This window comes from Macaca thibetana, chromosome 3 (genome assembly GCF_024542745.1).
Source record: "Macaca thibetana thibetana isolate TM-01 chromosome 3, ASM2454274v1, whole genome shotgun sequence".
Taxonomy (NCBI): Eukaryota; Metazoa; Chordata; class Mammalia; order Primates; family Cercopithecidae; genus Macaca; species Macaca thibetana.
In genome coordinates this window covers 145,103,892-145,131,851 of record NC_065580.1, presented here as the reverse complement: position 1 = coordinate 145,131,851, position 27,960 = coordinate 145,103,892, and the positions used below count along the sequence as shown (strand labels likewise).

The 27,960-nt window shown below is 42.7% G+C and overlaps 1 protein-coding gene across 1 annotated transcript; it reads left to right on the top strand.

Moving 5' to 3' along the window:
• The first annotated feature begins 419 nt into the window (after positions 1-419).
• RBAK (RB associated KRAB zinc finger) lies at positions 420-27,737 on the top strand. The gene is made up of 8 exons (XM_050783967.1): positions 420-568; positions 815-950; positions 2,564-2,622; positions 12,073-12,199; positions 12,462-12,557; positions 18,278-24,729; positions 26,886-27,021; positions 27,438-27,737. Exons 3-6 carry the CDS (start codon positions 2,608-2,610, stop codon positions 20,185-20,187), a joined length of 2,148 nt encoding a protein of 715 aa, XP_050639924.1. The 5' UTR covers positions 420-568; positions 815-950; positions 2,564-2,607; the 3' UTR covers positions 20,188-24,729; positions 26,886-27,021; positions 27,438-27,737.
• The last annotated feature ends 223 nt before the right edge of the window (positions 27,738-27,960 follow it).

Here is a 27,960-nt window from a genome sequence, read left to right as displayed (position 1 = left end):
CATCGCTGAGCATTTATCCTGTCCTAGTATTTGAGTGAAACTTAATCTTAGCATTTCAGCGCAGTAACCATGATACACCCTTTCCTTTCCTTCTCCTTATGGGAAACTCGGTTCTAACCCAGAGGCTTTGGGCTCCAGGACCCAGTCAGGCAGCCCTGGACTTGACCCTAAAAGGGAATAAAGACAAATGCGAAGTTCAGTCCGGGGTTCAGGGCTGCCAAAGCTCATAGCCTGGAGCTTCTTACCCTTTAGGCGGGGTAGAGACATTTAAAACGGCCCCTAAACTTGGGGGGCGCATAGGCTCCTGGGAAATAGAGTCCGATACTTGTCCTGGGCCCAGCGGCGGGCCCTGGGAGGCGGACTTCCGGTGCAGTGCTGCGCGTGTGCACTTCTCCCTGTGTGCGTGTTCGCGCATGCGCGCCGCCCCCGCACTGCCCTCGCTTCCTGTGAGTCCTCAGGTCACCGCTTACTCTAGTTCCCAGGCTTTGGCCTCCAGTGGACGAGAATCGCGGAGCTTGCGGGACTGGACGCTGACCGCCAGGGCCAGCACCTAGGCGGGCGCAGAGCTGTGCGGGGCAGGGTTCGCGCGTGCCGGGTGGAGGCTCGAGCGGGGACCCCGGAGCGTGAGCCCCGGAGCCGGCGGCGCTGGGGCCAGAGGGACCGGGCGGGAGGTGGCGGAGGCGAAGGGGCGGTGGGACCCGGGCCTGGCCCGTTTGTGTCCTTGGCGGCCTGGACCAGGCCGCTGCTGTACGGTGAGCCCCAGGGAGGCGGATCTGGGCCGCGGGAAGGACACTCGACTGGATTTGCCCTGTAGGCCCGGCCGGGGTCCCTCGGGAGCAGAACAGCCTTGGTGAGGTGGAGAGGAGGGGACCTCGCGAGCAGACGCGCGACAGCAGGCCCGCCCCGGCTTCTTGGGAGCCGTGGGGCAGAGGCTGCGGAGCCGCAGGCGGGTAGGTCTTGGGTTTTCGGGCCTGGAGCGAGAAGGGCCTGGGTAAAGTCACCGTGCGTTGGGGACCTTAGAGTGTAGGGCAGGGGGAGGGTCCCGATCGCTTGCAGGAGAGACGCGTGTTTCGGTTTGAAGGCAGGGTCCGGCTGCACCGAACAGGCGCTACATGGGAAGATCTGGGAGGACGAGGCTTACGGGGACGTGGAGGGTGTCCCCAGCCTCAGCTGCGGACGTCGTCTCCACTCCCCACTAACCCCTAATAGCCCTTCCTCCTCCTCTCCGTGCTCCAGATTTCTACCGCCTCTAAACGTCTGTCAGCACCTCTTCTCTCATTTAAGTGTCTGCTGGTTCCCCCCTTAGATCTGCCCTGGAGAATGGTAGTAATACAGGAACAGTATGCAGGGATTCTCTCTTGCTGCCTCAGTTGCTAGGGGAAGAGGCTGGGCCTTAGCAGGTGGACGACTTGACCAGGTCACCGGCTTTGTGGGTAGAGGTGCTCATAGTAGAACTCAGGAGTCTTATCTCCCAGGCCAGTGTTCTTTCTCCCGTATCCTAGTTTTCTTAATAGAAGATTATTAGGTGCAGCAATAACCAAATTCAGTTAGATAATTTAGAAACAAAACCATATTTTATACATATTCATTTCTGAGAGCTCACATACTCGATTCCTATGGCTTTTTTGATTTTAAGCAGTTTAAAGAGACAATAAGGAAATGCGGGCGGATACAGTGGCTCACACCTGTAATCCCAGCACTTTGCGGGGCTAGGGCAAGAGTATCCCTTGAGACCAGGAGTTAGAGACCAGCCTAGGCAACATAGGGAGACCCTGACTCGACAAAAAATACAAAAGTAGCCAGGCATGCTGGGATGCACCTGTGGTCCCAACTACTCAGGAGGCTGAGGTGGGAGGATCGATGGAGCCCAGGAGGTCAAGGCTGCAGTGAGCTGTGAATGCAACACTGCACTCCAGCCTGGGTGGTAGATTGAGACCCTGTCTCAACAAACCACAAAAATCACGAGCCGTATGATGGGATTTTTTTTTCTTTTTGCATGTTGTATTTGATGATGGCAGACTATTTGTAAAAGGAGTCATGTTACCCATGAGAGTCTAACTCGTCTAATTACTACCTGATTATCTTAGAGTTACAAAGTTACAAGTGCATGCTTCCCCATCACTGTGTGTGTGTGTGTGTGTGTGTGTGTGTGTGTGTGTGTGTTGAGACAGTGTCTCTCACCTAGTCTGGAGTGCAGCAGCGTGGTCTCGGCTCACTGCAACCTCCAGCTCCCAGGTTCAAAGGATTCTTGTGCCTCTGCCTCCTGAGGGACTACAGGCATATGACACTACGCCTGGCTAATTATTTTGTTATTTTTAAGTAGAGAGGGGGTTTCACCATGCTGGCCGAGGCAGGCTGATCACTTGAGGCCAGAATTCGAGACCAGCCTGGCCAACATGGCGAAACCCTGTATCACTCTTTTAGGCCCTTCTGAGTGTTTGCAGGCTGAGTGTTCAGAGGGTGTTAGCCTATTGAGCTTTCTTTTGTGGTTCTTACACACAAGATTTCTGCCTTTGCAAGCCAGAGCACTTACGACTTCAATGACGTGCTTCTCCCCCTCTAGGTCTACCAGCCACAGTCTCTGCACGTTTCCAAGAGCAGCAGAAAATGAACACATTGCAGGTGAGTTTTCCTGCTTGTGTATATGTCCAACTACTTTATTTTATGATGCATTTTCAGAGATTTGTAAGAATTCATACTTCTTTTTTTTCTTTTTTTTGAGATGGGGTCTTGCTCTGTTGCCCAGGCTGCAGTGCAGTGGCATAACCTCGCTTCACTGCAACCTCCACCTCCTGGGTTCGAGCGATTCTCCTGCCTCAGCCTCCCAAGTAGCTGGGATTACAGGCATGCACCACTATGCCCAGCTAATTTTTTGTATTTTTAGAAGAAACAGGGTTTCACCATGTTGGCCAGGCTGGTCTCAAACTCCTGACCTCAGGTGACCCCGCCTCAGCCTTCCAAAGTGCTGGGATTACAGGCATGAGCCACCGCGCCCAGCCAGGATTCATACTTTAAAATGGGAATGTGGAACTAGACATTACCCTGTAAAATGTAGTGAGTGTGGCAGATCAGCACCAAAAGTGATTTGTGAAGCTTGTATGTATGGGTAGTATATTTTAAGGCTGTTGAAATTGAGCCGCACCCAGGGCTGATATTCTTTGCAGTCATCACAAAAGGAAAATGCCGTTTGTATTAGTCCATTCTCACACTGTATAGAGAAATAACTGAGACTGGGTAATTTATAAAGAAAAGAGGTTGAATTGGCTCCCACCTGCAGGCTCTGTCATAGGAAGCGTGGCTGGGGAGGCCTCAGGACACTTACAGTCATGGAGAAGGCAAAGGGAAAGCAGATACAGCATCCATCACCAGAGCAGGAGGAAGAGGGAGCAGGAGGCGCTACACACTTTTAAACAACCACGTGTTGTGATAACTCACTCAGTATCAGGAGAACAGCACCAAGAGGGAAATTGCCCCCATGATCCAGTCACCTCCCACCAGGCCCCACCTCCAACATTGGGGAATACAATTGAACGTGAGATTTGGGCGGCGGCACAAACCAAAACCATATCACCATCCGTGACATCGTTTGCATTGTCACCATCCATGACATCATTTGCATTGATTATAAGGAGAAACCAATTTTGTTACTTGTGGATTTAAAATATTTTCTAGGACTTGGAAAAATTTCTTCATTCAAGTTGATATAATTATGGATAGCTTTCCTGATAACAACCATTAAATTACCGTAACTTATGGCTTATTCTTGGTGCTTAGGTAAGCAGAGGGCCTGCTGCCCAAGGAGAACTTGGTGCATATCATTTTTCCAGGGATGGAAATACTGTGGTCCAAGTAGACAGAATTCTGTTTTTACTCTTGAGTCCTAGATCATGGAGGGAATGAATGACGTGGTCATCCTTCAAATACTTGTTCTTCTTTTTGTTTGGGTTGCATAGCAAGCAATATAGTTACTCTCTTGTGAAGATTTCCTCATTTCTGTTTCTCATTTCAGTTCTCAGAGTTTTAGTTTTGTCCTTTTCACGTTGCTGAGTCAGTCAGTAAACATTACCGGTGATTTAATTGCAGTCAAATCCAGCGGGCATTTCCTAGCCCTACCTCACAGGACCCTTTGTCTGCCTTTGACATCTGTTACTTCCAAACTGATATTTCTCCATGGAGTCTCTCTTTTCTTGGCATTTAAAATGATTCATCTGTAAGTATTTATTTGTCTTTAAATGATGAAGTCTGTTTTGTTTTGTTTCCTTTTCTTCTTTTTTTTTTTTTTTTTTTTTTTTTTTTTTGAGACAGTCTCACTCTGTTGCCCAGGCTGAAGTGCAGTGGCGTGATCTCGGCTCACTGCAAGCTCCGCCTCCTGGGTTCACGCCATTCTCCTGCCTCAGCCTCCTGAGTAGCTGGGACTACAGGCACCCACCACCATGCCCAGCTAATATTTTGTATTTTTAGTAGAGACAGGGTTTCACCATGGTCTTGATCTCCTGACCTCATGATCTGCCCGCCTCCGCCTCCCAAAGTGCTGGGATTACAGGTGTGAGCCACTATGCCCGGCCTTCTTTTTTTCTTTTTTTGAGATAGGGTCTTGCTCTGTCACCCATGCTGGAGTGTAGAGACGTTCTCACAACTCACTGCAGCCTCAATCTCCTGGGCTCACACGATCCTCCTGCCTCAGCCTCCCGCGTAGCTGGGACTACAGGTACACGCTGCCACACCCAGCTAATTTTTTTGTATTTTAGTAGAGACTGCGTTTCACCGTGTCACCCTGAGGCTGGTCTCGAACTCCTGAGCTCAGGCAATCTGCCCGCCTCGGCATCCCAAAGTACTAGGATTGCAGGCGTGAGCCACTGCTCCCAGCCTAGAGATGTATTCTCACTGTATTGCTCAGGCTGGTCTCAAACTCCTGGCCTCAAGCAATCCTTTCACTTTGGCCTCCCAAAGTGCTATAAGATTACAGGTGTAAGCCACCACACCTGGCCAATAAGGAATCTTTTTAAAAGGGGCTAGGAATAACCCATAATATTTCTTAATACATGTGGCAGTTGAGTTAAATCTTTCAATAGTTCCCATAGTATGTCTCTTGCGTGCTCATTGTTTTGAAGAAACTGAGTTGGTTATCCTCAGTTTAGATTGTGTTACCCTTGTTTCACCTTTAGCACATTTAAAAAAAAACATCTTGTATGCCTTGTAAAATTGGTAGTTTGATCTGGAAGTCTAATCAGGTTTATGTTCAATTCTTTTCACACAGCTGTACCATACGTGGCATTTGTCTACTTCTGGAGGCACGTGTTACCTTCTTTGTTTTTGTGAACTTAAGAACTATCGACTATTGATTATTGCTGTGATTTACTAGTTCATTAGGGGAGGCAAAATGGTGATCTGCTAATTCTACCATTTCTTTATTTACTAGCCAAAATAACTTTCTTTTCTTTTCTTGTTTTGGAAACAGAGTCGCACTATGTTACCCAGGCTGCACGTTTATGGCTCACTGCAGCCTCAAACTCCTGTGCTCAAGTGATCCTCCCACTTCAGCCTCCCAAGTAGCTGAAAGTATAGTCATGTGCCACAATGCCCAGCTAATTTTTTAATTTTCAGTAGAGACAGGTTTCGCTATGTTGCCCAGGCTGGTCCTGAACTCCTGGGCTCAAGTGATCCTCTTCTTTGACCTCCCAGTGTTGGGATTATAGGCCTGAGCCATCACAGCTGGCCTAGAATACTTTTCTGAAGATAAATTTCTATTCTCTATTTGGTTATGTAATTCATGCAGGAAAGACAGTTTCTAAAATATTGAGTAGGCTTCTAAGCAGGAAGGTTTTTTTGTTTTGTTACCATTATGAGCTCGTGGGTTTAAACAGATAGTAAATATTTCAGTACATCGAAGTTGTGATTCTTTTAGAAAATTAAATGGCTCCATCTTTGGCCAGATGGAATCCCTTTAAGTTGGTTTCTGAGTCCTTTTGAAATATATTTGATATATTTGATAGCAAATATATACATGTAATATGTATTTGATAGCATTATTTTCTGTTCAGCATTTCGTTTTGAAATCATTTCAAATTTTCAGAAAAATTGCAAAGATTTTACAAAGAAATACCAGATACTTCCTTTTGTTCAGATACTTCATTCTTAACATTTTCCCACATTAATCATTTATATGGATATATACATATATGTGTGTATATGTATTTATATTTTTTTTCTGAACTATTTGAGAGTGTCATGTCTCTTTACCCTATAAAGTTTTACATTATATCTCATAAAATCAAGAACATTCTATTAAATATCCATAGCACGATAATTGAATTCAGGAAATTTGTCATTGATTTAATACTTTTATCTCAACTATAGTTCATTTTCCAGTTTTTGCCAATTTCCCAATAATTTCCTTAATAGCAATTTTTAATTTTTGGTAGAAGATTCAGTCTAGGACTGTCAATTGCCTTTAGTTTTCATGCTTTTTAAGTCTGTTTAATATGGATTTGTTCCTCAGTGCCATTATAAATTTAAGAATACAGGCCAGTGATTTTATAGAAGTCTTTAAATTTAGGTTTCCCTGATCTTTCTTCATGATTAGATTTAGATTGTGAATTTTTGTCTGGAATGCTACATGGAACCTCTTAAATTTATGGCGTAGAATAGGATCTGTCTTGGGAAAATTCTACGCATCTTGAGAAGATGGCTTGTTCTGCTCTGGTTGGGTAGAGTGTTTGATAAATGTTAATGAGATCAAGTTGGTTGGTTGTGTTGTTGAGGTGTACTATATCCTTGTTTATTGTGTGCCTATTTGTATCAGGCACACAGGGAGAGGGGACTGAAATCTCCTGCTGCAATTGTGGTTCTGTTTCTCTTTGCAATTTTACCACTTTTTGCTTTATGTGTTATATTAGATACATAAATGTTCAAGGTTGTTACGTCCTGTTGATTAATAAACCACTTTGTAAAATGGCCTTCCTTATCCCTGCTAATATTCCAGGCTGTGAAATGTACTTTGTTATTTATGTAGCATTCTTTTTAGTAATACATGCATGGTATATCTTATTCCATCCTTTTACTTTTAACGTATTTGCATCTTTATATATAAAGTATTATTTCTTGTAGGCAGCAAGATTTAGATCTTGCTTGTTTTCATCAGTCTATTTCTGTCTCATAATAGGGGATGTATAGACTGTTTACATGTAATGTGATTATTGATAAAACTAGTTAGGTTATAGTCCATTGTCTTTGCTTTCTTTTAGTCTCATCTTCTTTGTTTCTTTTTAAAATGTCTTTGTTTGTCTTCCTTCCTTTTGATTAATTGAGAATGTTTTATGATTCTACTTTTATGTCTTTTGTTGGGTTTTTAGCTATCACACTGTTTTGTTATTTTAGTGAGTTAGAATTTATAGTGTGCAACTTTAATTATCATAGTTTATTCTTAAGTAATGTACCATTTTTCTTAGAGTAAGAGAAGCTTAACAATAGGATACTTCCATTTCTCTCCTCTTGGTCTGTACACCATTGTTCATTTTATTTTTACAGGTGGTATCAGTGCCACACAGAATCTGTTACATTGTTGTTAATTAAACTGTTATCTTTTATTTGTTTGTTTGTTTGTTTATTTATTTATTTTGAGACAGAGTCTCACTCTGTCCCCCATGCTGGAGTGCAGGGGTGTGATCTCGGCTCACTGTAACCTCTGCCTCCTGGGTTCAAGTGATTCTCCTGCCTCAGCCTCCCGGGTAGCTGGGATTACAGACACCCACAACCATACCTGGCTAATTTTTATATTTTTAGTAGAGACGAGGTTTCGCAATGTTGGCCAGGCTGGTCGCAAACTCCTGACCTCAGGTGACCTGTCTGCCTCAGCCTCCCAAAGTGCTGGGATTACAGGTGTGAGCCACCACACCCGACCCAGTTATCTTTTAAAGAGATTTAAATAATGAAAGAAAATAGGCAGTTACCATTTCTGGTACTCTTCATTCCTTTGTGTAAATCTAAATTGTTATTTGCTGTCATTTTACTTCTGCCTGAAGGACTTTCTTTAACATTTCTTCTAGTTGATGATGAATTCTTGTATGTCTGCAAATGTCTTCATTGTCTTTCCTTTTAAAGGTGTTTTTGCTGGATTTTTCTCCGCAGTGCTTTAAATATGTTTCTCTATCGTCTTCCTGCTTACATTTTTTTCTAAGAGAAATCTGATGTCATACTCATCTTTGTTCCCCTGTATATAACATGCCTTTTTGTCTTCCCTCCCTTATTGTTTTAAACTTTTTATCATTAGTTTTGGGCAATTTGATTGCAATATGTCATGGTATCATTTTTTTCATGTTTCTGTTTTGGGGATCATTGAACTTCTTGGATCTTGGGTTTATGGTGTCATCACTTTGGGAACATTTTTATCATTTTTTCTTCAAATATCCACCACCTCCCCTCCATTGATTCTTGTTGCCTGTATATTAGGCCACTTGAAATTTTCCCACAACAGACTGTTGCTCTTTATTTGCTTTTAATTGTTTGTTCTGTTTCATTTTATGTAACTTCTGTTGCTATCTTTATATTCACTAATGTCTTTTTTCCACGATGCTGTTAATCTTGTCCAGTTTAATTTTCATCTCAGATATTCTAGTTTCTATCTGTAGAAGGTTCACATGGGTCTTTTTTACATCTTGCCTGTCTCAATTTTTTTGAACATTTGGAATAGAATGATGAACTCTCTCAGTGCTCTGTGCCAGTTGTAAACTCTGTGTCAATTCTGGGCCAGTTTTGATGGACTGATTCTTTTCTTCCTTATGGGTTGCAATTTCCTGCCCATTTTCCCATCTTGCAACTCTTTCTCCTCACATCTGCCTCTGTTCTTCTTCCCTGCTCCGTGGCCTGGAAATGCTCAAGGCAGAAGTTGATTGGTTCACCTTGTTTATTTCCCATCACTCATAGATAACTCTACTGCCTGATAGTCAGTGCCTTGAAAACCATTGCTTCAGCCCAGGCGTGGTGGCTCATACCTGTAATCACAGCACTTTGGGAGGCTGAGGCAGGTGGATCACGAGGTCAGGAGTTCGAGACCAGCCTGGCCAACATGGTGAATCCCCGTCTCTACTAAAAGTACAAAAATTAGCTAGGCGTGCTAGTGCACACCCATAATCCCAGCTACTCGGGAGGCTGAGGCAGGAGAATCACTGGAACCCGGGAGACGGAGGTTGCAGTGAGCCAAGATTGTGCCGTATCACTCTCGTCTTCGAGACTTCGCCAAAAAAAAAAAAATTGCTTCATATATGTTCTCCGTTTTATGTTTCTTTCTGTTTTTGTTTTTTTGTTGTTGTTCTTTGGTATGTGCTGTTTCAGGTTAGAGGGTATATCCAGTACCTGTTAGTTTATCACAACTGAGGGCAGAAGTCCTAATGTCTCTCTATATATATTTTTTCTAATATACGTATTTTTTTCTTTGTAGAGATAGGGTCTTGCTATGTTGCCAAGACTGGTCTCAAACTCCTGGCCTCAATCAGTCCTTCTGCCTCAGCTTTCCACAGTGCTGGGATTACAGGCATGAGCTACCGCACCTGGCCTGGATCCAGTTTTATCCATGTCCAAATGATTTTTTTCCCTGAGCTGTTTTTGATTTTCTTCCACCTCATATGAACTGTAGTGTCAGTTTATCTAGTTCCAGGAAAAAGCTTTTTGGTATTTTTATTGGGATTGCATATTTATAAAGTAATTTAGGGTAACTGATTAAGTTGACCTTAATAATACAACTAATTTTTTTTTTTTTTGGATTTTTAATAGAGATGGAGTTTCACCATGTTGACCAGGCTGGTCTCAAACTCCTGACCTCAGGTGATCTGCCTGTCTCGGCCTCCCAAAGTTTTGGGATTACAGGCGTGAGCCACCATGCCCAAGCACTTTTACTTTTTCTTATATTCCTCTATTGTTTTCTCTTCTCTAATTGTAGATAGTGAGCATTTTATTAATACCTTGTTCTTGATCTTAGTGGGAAGGTATGTCATTTTTCCCTGTTAAGTAAAATCCTGACTTTTGGACCAAGAAGACTGAGGTGTAAATTGTGTGTGTGTGTGTGTGTGTGTGTGTGTGTGTGTGTACACGCAAACTGTATACATGTGCTTGTGTGTAATTGAAATATGTATGTCACATATATATCATACGTACTATTGCATATTAGGGTACAATAGTTATATTTGTGTATATACATAATATTGATGTTAATGAAGTTTCTATTTTCTTTAGTTTGTTTTTTTAAATCAGCTTTTTCTGTCAAGCTTTTTCAAGTATCTTTGTGGATACAAGACTTTTCTTCTTTGCTGTGTTATAGTGGCTTGTCATATTAATAGATTTCCAAATATTAAACTAGTCAAATGGGAATAAGTCCCATTTGGCTGTTGTATATTATGTTTTTAAACTGATACTGGATTTTGTTTGGTTATGTTTCATTTTGGGTATTTGTATTGATGTAAGTGGTATTGGCATGTAATTTTATGTTGTTTATTGGTTGATCTGTCTTCTAACCCCTACCGCTTTCTTACATTCTGGACTAACTTAACCCAGAAGGTTATAGCTCTCTCTCAGTGATTTTATCAGCTCCTGTGGCCTGCCTATGGATAAGCTTGGGTGTCCTGCTTTAGTTTCTCAGCCCAGCAGCCTAATGGCTCTGCCTCTGCTATCTCTTGGGATCTACCTGGTCCTAGCTGTATCACTGGGTTTGAACCCCGTGTTGATATGTTCTTTATAAATAATAGGATAATGCAACATGCTTACTGGGCACTTTCTTTTTCTAAACTACAAGTTTGGGCAGGGCATGCTGGCTGAAGCCTGTAATCCCAACACTTTGGGAGACCAAGGCAGGTGGATTGCTGGAGCCCAGGAGTTTTTTATTTTTTTTTTTTTTTTTTTTTTTTTTTTTTTTTTGAGATAAGGTCTCGCTCTGTTGCCTAGGCTGGAGTGCGATGTTGCGTTCACAGCTCACTGAAGCCTTGACCTCCCAGGCTCGAGCGATCCTCCTGCCTTCGCCTCCCAAGTAGCTGGAACTACAGGCATGTGCCATGATGTCCAGCCAATTTTTTAAAAAAATTTTATTTTTAGCAGAGATGAGGTCTTACTGTGTTGCCCAAGCTGGTTTCGAACTCCTGAGCTCAAACAATCTTCCCACCTCAGCCTCCCAAAGTGCTAGGATTATAGGCATGAGTCACCATGCCCAGCCCCAACCTCTTAAAAATTGAAGCTGCTTCATGTTTGCCATTGGTACTTTTTACACCTCATCATATTCTTCCCCTTCATCCCATAGAATACACAGTGCATCTTTAAGGACTTCCAGTTAACTGAGTCTGAAGCCTAATATGATGGCATAAAGTTAAAATAATTTGATTCTCTTTTTTTAAATCATTCTGCACCTTGTCTGCATTACTCTAATAACAGCTTTGGGCATTCATTCATTTAATGAATACTTATTGCTGTAAGATTGAGATGTTTGAGATAAAACTCTGCCATGCAGATAGCCAGAGGCCACTGGCCATGAGAATAAAAGAGCCAGAAGAACAAGGAGTTGAAACTAGGTGAGAGCCCCAAAGCAGTGAGTTAGGAAGAAGAAGACCAGGAACTGAGTGGTGGACACTCCAACATGAAGAGGTCCAGGAGAAGGGGAGGGTCTGGCAGCAAAGAAGACTAAAAGAAGTGACCAGGAGTAAAATGCATATGTTTGTTTACATGTTTATCTCCTTATTAGGTTGTCCACTTTTTGAGAGCAGGCATGATGTTTCACTCATATCCCCAAAACTCAGTTCAGTTTCAAAATAGGAGTTCAGTTGTGTTTGGGGTTTTTGTTTTTGTGGGTAATATATATTTTTTTTATATATATATGTGTGTGTGTACATATACACACGTATATATACGTGTATATACATGATCCCAAAGGATATATGTTTCCAATATGATTTCCAATATGATTTCCCTTCCATAATCTGTAACATAAAATAAGGTATACAATGTTCATGGTTAACTTTACCAGTGAGCTTTGTAAAATGTTATCCCCCCATCCCTTTTCCATATTTCCCAATTCTGATCATGTTGCCATTACAGGGGCCAGTGTCATTCAAAGATGTGGCTGTGGATTTCACCCAGGAGGAGTGGCAGCAACTGGACCCTGATGAGAAGATAACATACAGGGATGTGATGTTGGAGAACTATAGCCATCTAGTTTCTGTGGGTGAGGATAGCTTGCTTTCTGAATGCTCTCGGTTGAATGAGGTTTTATCCTTGAATTTGAAGAAATAAGTGATGACACCATTTAATTCCTTGTGGGCACTAGCTGGAGTATTTATATTACTATTCATTAAAAGGTTCTAACTTTGATAAGGTAAAAAATGGAGCACTTCTGTTATGCAGCTTATGAGGTAGCAACATCTTGTACTTTGGAGATTCTGAAGCCAAGCAGCTTGCCCAAGTCCTCCTTCTTTTCCCATTAACAGGGTATGATATCACCAAGCCAAACGTCATCATTAAGTTGGAGCAGGGAGAAGAGCCGTGGATAATGGAAGGTGAATTTCCATGTCAACATAGTCCAGGCAAGTTAGTAGAGTATCAAATGTTAAAAAATGCTCATCCCAGACCTTTGGGAGTGACTAAAGAGTTGTTGACATGTATTCAGTACCCTCAGGCACACCTCCCAACCCCCAAATATCACTTTCCTTCCCACACACATACATGAACTCTTCTGTTGATTTTACATTTGATTTACATTGGTAGGGATTTTTTCCATTCTAACCTGTACTGGAGACCTATTCACTTCCTCTTTCTCCAGCATTATTGGTAACTTACTCCCTCGCCATTACAGAATTGTTGTGGGGTTTTGTTTGTTTGTTTGTTTTGTGGAGACAGAGTCTTGTTCTGTCACCCAGGCTGGAGTACAGTGGTGCGATCTCAGCTCACTGCACCCACTACCTCCCAGGTTCAAGCAATTCTCCTTCCTCAGCCTCCTGAGTAGCTGGGATTACAGGTGCATGCCACCATGCCTGGCTAATTTTTGTATTTTTAGTAGAGACGAGGTTTCACCGTGTTGGCCATGCTGGTCTTGAACTCTTGGCCTCAAGTGATCCACCCACCTCAGACTCCCAAAGTGCTAAGATTACAGTCCTGAGCCACTGCTCCCAGCCTTACAGAATTGTTTTGTTTTGGGGCATTCAGAAGTCTGACATAAAAATTAACTTGAGACTTTTATCTTCATTCTTTTTTATCTTCCATTTTCTTTCCTTCCTTCCTTTAAAAATACCTTGGACTTATTTTCTGCCCTTAATTTTATTTACGTCTTTAGGCATTCAGATACCAAAACCTCATCTTCCACCTATGCTTATGAATTCAGTCACAGCTTGTAGTGTACGTCATTTCCCAAAGTCCATGCTCAGTTGATGTGACAATATAGCACTCCTCAGCTTTCCTCTCTTTCCCCAGTGCTCATTTATCACCTGTCTGTGTGTTCATTTCCCCTTCCCCATAACTGGAATCATGCTCTGTCCGTAGTAGACATTCAGGAAGTGTGAATTTCATAAGTGAATATCTGTTCCTTTTCTTGCCTTTTCAGGAGTGTCACCCTAGGACCTGTTTTCCACTTTTTTAGTTTTCTTTGTATCCCTTAAAAGAGTTTATCTGATCTCAACTTCTAAGACCTTTTTTCCTGTGTATTTTTGCAGCTTGCCTCCAAATTGATATGTCTAACACTTTTAACCAGAAGTCTAGTTGAATATTTTGCTTGATAACAGCAGTACCAGTGAGACAGTTCACTTCCTTCCTTCTCAGAATGTCTGATGATAAACTGTGCACATTCCAAAATCATGAATTCTGTCTACCTTCCTCACCTCCCAGTATTTGATTGTGCTAGTCTTCTCTCCATGGTTTGTATTCTTTGTCCTTTGTGGAATGCTTTGCAGATCATCAGCACATTCAGTTCCTTTTGACATTAATGTTCACTATTCTCCCATACCTGGATTACAGTGGATCCATCTTCCATTCAAATGATCATTGTCGTTTTCCTTCATCTGCATTTTACTTGCCCAGATAATACATATTTTCTCTCCCTCCCTCCCTCCCTTCCTTCCATTTTGAGATGGAGTCTCGCTCTTGTTGCCCAGGCTGGAGTGCAATGGCACAATCTCGGCTCACTGCAGCATTCCTCCCCCAGGTTCAAGCGATTCTCCTGCCTCAACCTCCCAAAGTAGCTAGGATTACAGGCACATGCCACCATGCCTGGCTAATTTTTATATTTTTAGTAGAGATGGGGTTTCACCATATTGGTCAGGCTGGTCTCTAACTCCTGACCTTGTGATCCACCTGCCTCGGCCTCTCAAAGTGCTGGGATTACAGGTCTGAGCCACTGTGCCCAGCCTATTTATTTATTGAGACAGAGTCTCTGTAACTGAGGCTGGAGTGCAGTGGTGCAATCTTGGCTCAGGATAACCTCTGCCTCCCAGATTCAAGTGATTCTTGTGCCTCCGCCTCCCGAGTAGCTGGGATTACAGGCATGCACCATCAACGCCCGGCGTGTTTTTGTTTTTTTGTTTCTGTTTTTGTTTTTTTTTTTGAGACGGAGTCTCGCTCTGTCGCCCAGGCTGGAGTGCAGTGGCCGGATCTCAGCTCACTGCAAGCTCCGCCTCCCGGGTTTACGCCATTCTCCTGCCTCAGCCTCCCAAGTAGCTGGGACTACAGGCGCCCGCCACCTCGCCCAGCTGGTTTTTTGTATTTTTTAGTAGAGACGGAGTTTCACCTTGTTAGCCAGGATGGTCTCGATCTCCTGACCTCGTGATCCGCCCGTCTTGGCCTCCCAAAGTGCTGGGATTACAGGCTTGAGCCACCGCGCCCGGCCGATTTTTGTATTTTTAATAGAGACAGGGTTTCAGTCTGTTGGCCAGAAGTTCAACAGAGTGATCTGCCCTCCTCAGCTTCCCAAAGTGCTGGGATTACAGGCATGAGCCACTACACCCAGCCCCTTCATTTAATTTTAAATTGTGGTTTAAAAAACACATAACATGGCCCAGCACGGTGGCTCACGCCTATAATCCCAGCACTTTGGGAGGCCGAGGCAGGTGGATCACGAGGTCAGGAGATCGAGACCATCCTGGCGAACACGGTGAAACCCCATCTCTACTAAAAATACAAAGAAATTAGCCAGGCATGGTGGCAGGCATCTGTAGTCCCAGCTACTTGGGAGGCCGAGGCAGGAGAGTGGCATGAACCCGGGAGGCAGAGCTTGCAGTGAGTGGAGATTGCTGCTGCACTCCAGCCTAGGCGACAGAGCAAAACTCCATCTCAAAACAAACAAACCAAAAAAAACACGTAACATGCAATTTACCATCTTAACCATTTTTAAGTGTACAGTAATGTTAACTGTATTTGCATTGTTGAGCAATAAACTTTAGAACTTTATGCTTTACATTTGAGCTTAAAAGGTTAACTCCTTGAAGTTTCCTTCATGATTTGTTGACCACTCCAGTCTTTCCTTCTCTTAATACCTATTCCACTCAGCGATTGTTTCCACAAAAAGTTAGATATGATTATATACTCCAATATGATTATACACTCTGATAGGATTATATATTCTGAGATTGTGTGTTCTGATAGGATTCTATGCTGTGATAGGAGTGGTATATGCTCTGAGTATAAGCTCTGATAGGAGTATATGCTCTGTGATTCTGTGCTTTGATAGGAATATATGCTCTAAATGATTATATGCTCTGATAGGTAGGTACATATATTTGTTGCTTGAGCTTCTTCTACCAGAATTATAATCCTCCAAAGAGGAAAGACCTTTTTACTTTTCTTGCTTTGATAATGCAACATACAGTTGGTATTCAGTGGGTTTTTTTATTGACTTGCCAAGGAGCTAGGTAAAAGAAAGATCTTTATCATTAATCCATTGAGAGATCATTTATTCTGAACCATAGATTCTGATAAAACAGATAGGGGTTAGATTAGAACCTGTAAGCACCCATCAGATTAGGAACTACTTTAATTTCTGTTCAGAGAGATACAAAGAAAATATGAATACTTTCCAGGGGCATAGGTTTTGGTTAGGAAATAGGATCATAGCTGCATGAACTATAAAATTCAGCTTTCACATGGAAAATTTATACTCCAATGCACATTGTGCAACTTTATGTAAAAGCTATTTTAAAATGTAAGGGAAAGAGATTCAATGAACTGGGAAGAGATTTGATAAGTGTCTTCGACTTTCCCCCAAAGTATAGATAGATTTTGAGTATAGCCAACACCAGAAGTCAAACTGAGCGGGGAAGATCACTAGCACAGACTTGTGGCTGAGAATATGCAAGGCATAGCCTAGGCTTCCAGGAGCAGAAGATGTTGGCAGATTAGTGGAATGCTAGCTTGGATATATATCATGAATCCAGGTAGTGAAAAATATCATTAATAACCTTTCTGTTTCTTCTGTTGGAGTTTGGGGTGCTGGAGCTCAGAGATGTTGTAGATTTCTGAGCAGAGTACCATCAGGGTTGCTTTGAATGTGGGTGATAGCAGCTAACAATAGTTTAGTGGATCCAAAAATGTGTAAGATACATAAAAATAAAAGTACATCATAGGGGCAGCTTTAGGAATCTGAGATACAAGATTTTACACCAAATGAAACCCAGGAGTTTGGGAACTCTTGTTTGTATTCAGAATTAGGTAAAAGAATTATAGAGACATGAATGGTTTTAGGAAATTTAAGTCAGCAAATTGAAAGAAAATTAATGGCTGAACTTAATGATCATTTGTTTTATGTTATAAACTGTTCTAAGCAGTTTACATGTACTAATTCAGTCCTTTGACAACCCCATGATTTAGGCACTCGTATTCACACTGAATTCAGATGAGGGAAACTGCATCACAGTTACGTAACTTGACCACGGTGCCTTAGTTAGTAAATTGTTGGGGGTTTGAACTGAGGTGGCCTGCTCTGGTGTTCATGCTCTTAACCACTGTGCTTTATTGTGCAATCAGGGAAAGCAGAATTTAATGGCTAAGAAGGTTAGCTAGTATTAAATACGACTTTCAGAACACTTCAAAGATCTGATCTTGGGTTTTTTGTTTTGTTTTTTATTTTTCTTTTTTTAGTAGAGACAGGGTTTTGCATGTTGCCCAGACTGGTCTCAAACTCCTGAGCTCAGGCAATCCACCCGCCTTGGGCCCCCAAAGTGCTAGGATTACAGGCGTGAGCCACCATGCCCAGCATGATCTTGTTTTTAAGATACCCGCTGGCTGGCCACTGTGGCTCATGCTTGTAATCCCAGCACTTTGGGAGGCTGAGGTGGGTGGATCACCTGAGGTCAGGAGTTCAAGACCAGCCGGGGCAACATGGTGAAACTCTGTCTCTACTAAAAATACAAAAATTAGCTGGGGGCGGTGGTGTGTGCCTGTAATCCCAGCCAGTTGGGAGGCTGAGGCAGGAGAATCACTTGAGCCTGGGAGGTGGAGGTTGCAGTGAGCCAAGATTGTGCCATTGTACTCCAGCCTGGGTGACAGAGTGAGACTCCATCTCAAAAAAAAAAAAAAAAAAAAAAAAAAAGATACCTTGCCCTCTGGTCTAGCTTACATTTCTTTTGGACATTCACTTGCCTGGGTCTCCTCCAGATGAATGCGGATCTTCTCTGTAAACATGAAGAAATCAGAGCATTCAGAATGTTTATTTGCATTTGTATGCAGACTAGTAAGGCACAGATTTTGGAAGGGTCTAGGCTAGTGGGGATGCTACCATCGTATCTTGATATGAAGCAATATCTTGCAGTTTAATATAAATTGTAATAGATGTCTCCCAAATGTAATCCATAATGGATTTCCTTTGTATGGAGACCTAGCACCTGTTTTTGTTCCTCCTGATTCTATTTGATCTAAATCCTCCCATCTTTGCCTGGATCTGGCACACTTTCAGCCACTTCTCTTCTCATCATTTGGTTTTATTTCACCTTTTCTACCAAAGTTTGAAACATAATATTTGTAAAGCAACAAAGTTACCTGTATTCAATATGAGGTTGCTCTTCTATTTTCTACCACTATCTCATCTTTATCCTTTCACCGTGTGTGTGTGTATGTGTGTGTGTGTGTGTGTGTGTGTGTGTGTTTATGTTTTGTATTAGAAATCAAAGGACAAAGAGAACTATGCATTTGTAATTATTTTTATTTATGGAGATTGGCTCTAAAGCCAGAGTCAACCCCACAATGGGGGCTCTTGAGTACCAGTACCTTTCCATGGCTAGTGTGTTTAGATTTACAAAGTTTGTTTACTATTTTTCCTTTTTAGAAGTCTGGAAATTTGATGACCTGATAGAGAGAATCCAAGAAAATGAAGATAAACATTCAAGGCAAGCTGCTTGTATCAACAGCAAAACCCTGACTGAAGAGAAAGAGAATACATTTTGTCAAACTTATATGGAAACAAGCCTTGTTCCTTCAAGCATAATAGCTCATAATTGTGTCTCATGTGGAAAGAATTTAGAATCTATTTCAGAATTAATTAGTAGTGACGGAAGCTATGCCAAGACAAAACCTGATGAGTGTAATGAATGTGAGAAAACATATCATGGAGAGAAAATGTATGAATTTAATCAAAATGGGGATACCTATTCTCAAAATGAAGAAAATATTCTTCAGAAAATTAATATTTTGGAGAAACCCTTTGAATATAATGAATGCATGGAAGTCTTAGACAATGAGGCTGTTTTTGTTGCTCATAAGAGAGCTTACGTGGGGGAGAAGCCCTATGAGTGGAATGATTCTGGACCAGACTTCATACAGATGTCAAATTTTAATGCATATCAGAGATCACAAATGGAAATGAAGCCTTTTGAATGCAGTGAATGTGGAAAATCCTTCTGTAAAAAGTCAAAATTCATCATCCACCAGAGGGCTCACACAGGAGAGAAACCTTATGAATGTAATGTATGTGGGAAATCCTTCAGCCAAAAGGGAACCCTCACTGTACATCGGAGATCACACTTAGAGGAGAAGCCCTATAAATGTAATGAATGTGGGAAAACCTTTTGTCAGAAGTTACACCTCACTCAGCACCTAAGAACTCATTCAGGAGAGAAACCCTACGAATGTAGTGAATGTGGGAAAACCTTCTGCCAAAAGACACATCTCACCCTACACCAGAGGAATCATTCAGGAGAGAGGCCCTATCCATGTAACGAATGTGGGAAATCCTTCTCCCGCAAGTCCGCACTCAGTGATCATCAGAGAACTCACACAGGAGAGAAGCTTTATAAATGTAATGAATGTGGGAAATCCTACTACCGAAAGTCTACCCTGATTACACATCAGAGAACACACACGGGAGAGAAGCCCTATCAGTGTAGCGAGTGTGGGAAATTCTTTTCTCGGGTGTCATACCTCACTATACATTATAGAAGTCATTTAGAAGAGAAACCCTATGAATGTAATGAATGTGGCAAAACTTTCAATTTAAATTCAGCCTTCATTAGACATCGGAAAGTACACACAGAAGAGAAATCCCATGAATGTAGTGAATGTGGAAAGTTCTCTCAGTTGTCATATCTCACCGACCATCATACAGCTCATTTAGGAGAGAAACCCTATGAATGTAATGAATGTGGGAAAACCTTCCTTGTAAATTCAGCCTTTGATGGGCACCAGCCACTTCCAAAAGGGGAGAAATCCTATGAATGTAATGTATGTGGAAAGTTATTCTCTGAGTTATCATACTATACTGAACATTATAGAAGTCATTCAGAAGAGAAACCTTATGGATGTAGCGAATGTGGGAAAACCTTTTCCCATAATTCATCCCTGTTCAGACATCAAAGAGTACACACAGGCGAGAAACCCTATGAATGTTACGAATGTGGAAAATTCTTCTCTCAGAAATCATATCTCACCATACATCATCGAATTCATTCAGGAGAGAAACCCTATGAATGTAGTAAATGTGGAAAAGTCTTCTCTCGGATGTCAAACCTCACTGTCCACTACAGAAGCCATTCAGGAGAGAAACCCTATGAATGTAATGAATGTGGGAAAGTCTTTTCTCAGAAGTCATACCTCACTGTACACTATAGAACTCATTCAGGAGAGAAACCCTATGAATGTAATGAATGTGGGAAAAAGTTCCACCACAGATCAGCCTTCAATAGCCATCAGAGAATTCACAGAAGAGGAAATATGAATGTACTTGATGTGGAAAGTCTCTGAAGTCAGATCTCAATTTTTAGAACACTCTCTGAATATAATGAATATGGAAAATCCAATAGAAAGTCAAAGTGTTTATCTGAGGGTTCATGTCCTGAATGGTGAGAAGCATTTAGGCGTTAGATTCATTTTAATCTGGATTTTCACAGAGAAGAATCCCGAAGAATGTAACAAGAAGCAAAACCTTCAGCAAGATCATACGACTCATCAGACACTAGATAATTTATGCAGAAGTGAAGTTTTATAAATATTTAATATTTATTTTGGATTCAAATTGTATTTACATATCAGGGAATCATACAAAGGCAAAATCTGTCAATATGGTGAATGTGGAAAATATATTGTCTTGGAAATTTGTTCTACTAAAAGCCATATTTCTAATGTAAAATCAGGTGTTTATAGGAAAGATCTCAGAGGCTATAAGCTCTGAATAAATCTTCGTTGTATAAAATGAAGTTTTTAAATTATCAGGAGTTGATCATGAGGACAGTAGCATTAAATAAGTGTATGGCCATTTTTTATCATGTCTTTAAAATGCAATCTAATGGTAATTCTATGCAAGTTTGGAATTGGGCAACTTGTGAAGAGGCAGTTTTCTTATTTGAATATTAGGATGGCAAATGTACTAAGACAGGATATATTGTTGGTCAGATAATATTTAGTAGGTATAAAATGGTAAAATACCTAGTTTTCTATTTAGAGGAATTTACAAATGGGTTTTTAACAAATGCCTCATTAGTAGAAGAGGCAGTGTTTTTGTAAAGTTTTCAACTGCATCTGAGCAAGATAAGATTTTCTAAAAGACTATTTTGATAAACTATACATAACATAATTTGGAATTAAGTCTGTTTCAGTGAAAGAGAACAAGCATACTGCCCATACTCTAAAATATCCCCAGCTCTCACACCACCCATGTTTTTTAACCCATAGTTTTCAGTGTGCCTAGTGCCAATATTTTGTAATTTAGAAATTTTATTCAGAAACTTCTCTTTGATACAAATACAGTGTCATTGTTGTGTGCATTCCCCTTTTTCCCAGTATTTTGGAACAAATTGATTCAAGTTTCTAGCAGATATTTTTTGGTCAATTAATGTCCTCACTCCATTTCTTGCTGGAACAGTTTAGGTAGCTACTGCTTCTTCACATTACACAGGGGAATCCTGATTAGTCAAAATAATAATGATTCCATTCTCTTTGCCAGTAACTTGTTTTATAGTGGTCATATGACCAGATACTGGGTAAACAAAACAAAGATCGTTTGTTCTGGAAACAGGTAAAATGGTAATCAAATAGATTGTGTTCCAGGAGTGCAAAGGTGGCTTAATATTCACAAATCAGTTGCTATTGTACACCACCTGTAGAAAAGTAATCTGGCATGCAGAACATTCTTATGGTAAAGTTAATGTTCATTTATGATCTTAGCAAATGATGGATTGAAAGGGACTTCCTTAATTGCATAAACAGACTTCAACAAACAGTATGATGAAATAGTGAACATTTCTCCTAAGATTATAAAAATAAGACAAGGATATCTGCTGTCAATGATTTTATTCAGCATTGTTCAGAAGGACCTAACCAGAAAACTAATGCAAGAAACAGAAACAAAAGGCATAAAGATTAGAAAAGAAGTAAAATTTTAAAAAAGAAAAAGAATATAAATCTCTATTTGCATATGCCATGAGTAAATTTGGTAAGTTCCCTGCATAAAAGTTATGCAAAAAGCATTTTATGATATACCAGCAAAAATCAAGGAAAATGAAATTTTGAAAAGCAGTGCCACTTAAAAGATCCCTCAAGTGCCTAGGGGGGAAAAATGAGTTAATAAGCTTTGAAGAACTGTATCCAGAAAAGAAAATTACAAAGGAGGAGAGGGATAGGATTCCAGGACAATCTCAAAACCGTTGCTTTTTCCCTAAATTCATTGCAACCTTAATTAAAATCCTAGCAAATTCTTTAATGTAAATAAACAAGCTAATTCTAGAATTCATATGCATATTCAAAAGGCCAATAATTGTCAAAGCTATCTTGTAGAATGGACAGAGAGGACTGATATTTCCAAATATCAAGACCTGTTATAAAGCCACATAAATTATGATGGTGTTATTTTGGCGCAAGGATGAAAAAACTGACTAGTGGAATAGCATACAGATTCAAAAGTAGACCCACATGTATACCATCACCTGACTTTTGAGAAAGGTGACATTGAAGTGTAGTGGGGGAAAGGGTGTTCTTTCCAGTAAATGTGCTTTGCCAATTAAATTTTGTAATTTAATAAAAAGTCAGTTGAAGGTGGATTGCACATCTGAATATGAAATGTGAAAGCTTTACAAAGAAATCTTGGACAATTTGTAATCTTGGAGTAAGCAAAGGTTTATTGAGACCCAAAAAAGCATTAACCCATAAAATAGAACTTAATAGTAAGTTTGAGAACTTCTGTTTATCAGAAAGACCACCAGTAAGAAAATGAACAGGAAACCATGAGGAGGAAAAGATATTTGCAGTTCATGTATGTGACAACAGCACTGAGTATAGCAAAAGTGTTGGCAAACTTTTTAGCAAGGTACCAGATGGTGAAAATTTTTGGCTTTGTCACAAATGCTTATCTTTGCTATTGTGTGAAAGCATCCATACACCATGCATTTTAAAAAATGAGCATGACTGCTTCCCAGTAAAACCATTCATAAACCCAGGTGGCAGTCTGGATTTGGTCTGCACTTATAGTTTTCTGGCCCCTGATCTCGAATATGTAAAGAGCACCTACAAATCAAGGGGGGAAATGGAAAAGGCAAAAGATTTTAGAGGATATCCACTCATTTTAGAGGATATCCAGACGGCCACTAAGCATGAAAAGATGTTAGCTTTATTAGTAATCAGGGAAATGCACATTTAAAACACCATGTAGTACTGCTACCCATCCATGGAAATGGTTAAAATGAAAAGCATGAAAAAGCATCCTTTTGGCAAGGATGTAAGCAAGAGGAACTGTACGCTACTGGTGGAATTGCTCATCCATAAAACCATTTTTGAAAGCTGGCACTTAAAACCAAGTATACCCTTTTACCCAAACCCAGCAAAAAGGCATGTGTCTCCACCAAAGGACACGCAGAATATAGCATAAAACTGCACAAAACAGAACTATCTTAAGGCACATTGCAATGGAATGAATAAACAAGTGGCATTATTTCCATGGAATACTGTAAAACAGCACGAATGAACTAGAAGTTCATGTAATAATGTAGCTGAACTTAACAAACCTTGCTGAATGAAAGACTCCAGACACAAAAGCCAACATGCTGTATGATTCCTTCTGTATAAATTATAAAGACGGGCAAAACTTGTCTATGTGGTTTGAAATTAGGATAGTGGTTAGTCTTGGCCAAGGCTGAAAGGGGGCATTTATCTGGTGCTGGGAATAATCTGTTTCTAAACCTGGGTGCTAAATATCTGAGTGTGTTCTGAGCTGTGCACTTAAGGTATGTGTATTTTTCTGCATGTGTGTTACACTTTCCATAAAAGTTTTTTAAAATCACAAATGGCTAACATTTGTGTTACTCGTCACTCTACTCATATTTTTCTAGATGTGTATGAATATGCTGCATAACAGGAATTAAATGGTAGGTTTTGCATAATTCTGTGCAGAAAATACATATTTATAGTAATTTTGATGGCAACTACTAAGATTTCCTATGCTGTCCTTAAGGCTTAGCATAATATATATTTTAAGTGAAATATTTGAGAAGGTTAAAGAATCATTACATACTTTGTCATCCTATACTTTTGCATATATAAATGGGTCTGAGCTGCCTCTTCAATAAAGAAGCTAGTATGTAACATTTCATATTTCCCTAAACAAATTGTTCTTCCGCATTTCTAAATTCGGGATTCATCTTAACTTTTACCTTAGAGGTGACCTTTCTTGGCAGTGAATGAATATAATGCTGAGTTTGATTTGATGGAAAATTATTTAAAAAGTATTCAGTTAAACCTTTGAGGAAATCTCAGTTACACAATTAACAGCACAGATGTAAGTGAATGAAAGAAACGGGTCACGAAGACTTTGCACCATTAAAAAAAAACACTTTGGGGGCTGGCTGAGCTTGTAAAAGCACAGCAAAAAGGACGTGACATTGGATGGCATAGACTATGTGTGCCTAATTTTTTTTGGTGGGGACGCCTTTTTTTTTTTTTTTTTTTTTTTTTTTTTTTAGAGTCAGGTTCTCACCATAGCCTGCAGTGCAGTGGTGCAATCACAGCTCACTGCAGCCCCGCCTTCCTGGGCTCAAATGATCCTCCCACCTCAGCCTCCTGAGTAGCTGGGACTACAGGTGCATGCCACCACACCTGGCTAATTTTTTAATTTATTTTTTATTTTTTTTTTCATACAGACGGGGTCTTGCTGTGTTGCTGGACTCAAACTCCTGGGCTCAAGTGGTCCACCCAACTTGGCCTTCCAAGGTCCTGGGATTCCAGGAGTGAGCCACCTCGCCTGGCCGTGTGCTTTTCATTCCACCCTACTCGTTGAGGGTTAAGCTGAAGTGTGAACAGGTGACTTAATGCTTTGCGAAGGAGGGGGAATCTGGGAGTTGGTTGCGACTTGGGGGTGTGATTCCCCCACAGTGGCTCACTTTGCTCTCTCAGTCCTTTGGGCAGAACTACCAGGCAGTGTTAAGCAAGGCAGGGGCTCACCCTTCACCCCCACCGGAAGTGCCCATTTCACAGGAGATTTTCTCCACCCACGCCCATATTTGCTGGTGCTTGGCTTGGGGTTGGCGAACTTTTCAATTTTGTCTTTTATGTCAAAAGATACAAACGCAAGACTACTTCTTTATACCTGAGGCCAAAAATTCATCCACTGTTCCTTATTCCATCCTAAATTATGTCCAGATACGAGGAAGCCAAGCTCTTCAAAGAAGGGAAGCAGGCCAGGCACACCTGTAATCCCAGCACTTTGGGAGGCTCAGATGGGAGGATCTTGAGCTGAGTTCAAGACCACCCTGGGCAGCACAGCCAGGCCCCTTCTCTCTTTATTTTGTTTGTTTTTTGAGACGGAGTTTGGCTCTGTCGCCCAGGCTGGAGTGCAGCGGCGCAATCTCGGGTCACTGCAAGCTCCGCCTCCCGGGTTCACGCCATTCTCCTGTCTCAGCCTCCCGAGTGGCTGGGACTACAGGCGCCCGCCCCAGCACGCCTGGCTAATTTTTTTGTATTTTTAGCCGAGACGGAGTTTCACCGTGTTAGCCAGGATGGTCTCATCTCCTGACCTCGTGATCCGCCCACCTCGGCCTCCCAAAGTGCTAGGATTACAGGCATGAGCCACCGCGCCCGGCCCTAATTTTTGTATTTTTAGTAGAGATGGGGTTTCACCATGTTGACCAGGCTGGTCTCAAACTCCTGACCTCAGGTGGTCCACCTGCCTTGGCCTCCCAAAGTTCTGGGATTACAGACGTGAGCCATTGAGCCCGGCCAACATCCTCTATAAAACCCTTCTAAGAAGCAGAAATGGGGTTAACCTCCCAACCAGGAAGTAGCTATGTGATTGGTTTTTCTTTCCAGTCAAGATTGCAGCACTTCCCTGGAGAAAATGAGTTCTGACAAAAATAACCAGACATTTGAGGAACTCAATCACCAAAGAAAAAACTGTACCACCTATACTAAAGATTCTCAAAGAAATAAGAATATATTGGTAATGTTTGGGAGACTGAGGTAAGAGGATCTGTTGAGGCCTGGAGTTCAAGACCTGCCTGGGCAACAGAGTGAGACTCCATCTCTACAAAAGATAATTTTAAAAATTAACTGGGCATGGCTGCGTGCACCTGTGGTTCCAGCTACTCAGGAGGCTGAGATGGGAGGATCGCTTGAGCCCAGGAATTAACAGTGAGCTATGATCATGCCACTGCATTCCAGCTCGGGCAACAGTGAGACCCTGTCTCGAAAACACAAAAGCAAAAAAACAGGCATGCAAAGAAGCAGAAAAACAGAACCCATAATGAGTAGAAAAATAAAGACCCAGAAGTGGCACAGATGATGGAATTAGTGATCCGGACCTTAAAACAGCTACTATGAATATTCCCCGTATGTTCAAGAAAAATGGAGAATGAACAGGAGTGAGGGACCCGAAACGACTGTGTTCCATGCTGAGGGTGGCAGAGGCTGGCCCGGATGCTGGATGAGGCTCAACTTGGGGGCCCGGGCCGTTGCACTGGGGCTGGACTGGGGATCACAGAAGAGGGCCAGGCCCGCGTGGGTCTCCAGGGCCGTGCTCAGGGGCGTGGCCTTTTGCAGTGGGGGCATGGCTGGTGAGTGGAGACTCTGCGGGACTCTGGGGGCGTGGCCGGGAATGGGTGTGGCTATGTGTGGGGGCGTGGTCATTGCGTAGGGGCTTGGGTGAAGCGTTAACAGTTGGTGGGCAAGGCTTGGGCTCGAGGGCGTGGCCAGCACGCGGGGGCGTGGCTCTGGCTTGTGTAGGCGTCCGAGCTCCAGGGCAGCTCTGGGGCAGAACTGTCTGGATCTAACAATCCCTGGGGAGCCGGAGACCGGTGACCGGTCTGTGGGCTGACTCAGGGCTGCTCGAGAGACACAGGCGGGCCGTGGTGGCAGGTGAAGGGTGCTGGATGTGCAAGCCTGGCACGCAGAAGTGAGAGGGCAGAGAGGAAAGGGCGTGGAGAGGGGGCGGGGCTTCTAACGCCCACCTTGTCCCGCCACAGCCGCCCGGCCCGCAGGCCATGTGGCCCCCGCTGTTGCTGCTGCTGCTGCTGCTCCCCGCCGCCCCGGTCCCCACCGCCAAGGCCGCTCCCCTCCCAGATACTAACACCCAGGAAGGCCTTCAGAACCTGCTTCAAGGTTTCAATCGCCCCAAGCTGCAGGGGAGGGGCGGGGAAGGGGACTGGGGGCGGGGGGATGAACGGGAAGAGAGGAAGTCAGGGACCTGGAGAAAGGAAGAGACGGAGACAAAGATGAGGCACTACAGACCCAGCACAGGGACCTGGATAAGGACGGGACCAGACAGGGGTGGGAGGGTGACTGGTTGGGCCTCGAGGGTCAGAGGGTGGAGAACACGGGGTGGGCCTGCTGGGCCCCTTGGCTTGAGGCCGGCCACACACCTGGAACCCCCAGGGCACCTGCTGCGGGACAGGGACAGCGTCCCCGATGCCCCCCTAGGCACAGCTACAGCACAGAGGACCAGGGGGCTGCCTGGCTGGAGAGCATCACGCTTTCTAGCCAGCACCAGGAAGCCCCCCTTTTATCCCCTTTCCCAGGAGTCCAGGCTGGCGGAGACGGAGAGCTGCAGGCCGACTCACACCTGGCCCCGGGCTCTGGCTGTAATAATGGGGCTGTGGTGGCCACGCGACCAGAAAGCCGGGGAGGAAGACCTGCGGCTCCGTGAGAGGCATCCAGGGCTGCAGGCCACGGCGACAGGCTCCGGGGAACATGGGGCTTCCCCTGTCCCCTCCCAAGGAGTGTGGGCCTCAACGCATTGACAGGGGACAGCTGTGTGCCCTCTCCAGACCCCACCCTCAGCACCATTTATTAGAAATAATAAAGTTCTTTGTTAACTAGCGGTGCTCTTTCCTTTCTGGATGGGCCCGTGCCTGGTAGGCCAGGCTGTCTTGGGTTCCTCCCAGCTCCAGGCCTGGCCCTGTCGCCAGGAGGCACCTGCACTGGTTGAGCTCTTGAGGCCCGGTGTTCCTATTCAGGCACTGTCACTGTCTTCTGACGAAGCAGCTGTGTCCCCCAGTCCCTGATGCTGACATCCCCAGACGCTTCTCTGCACTCAGTCCG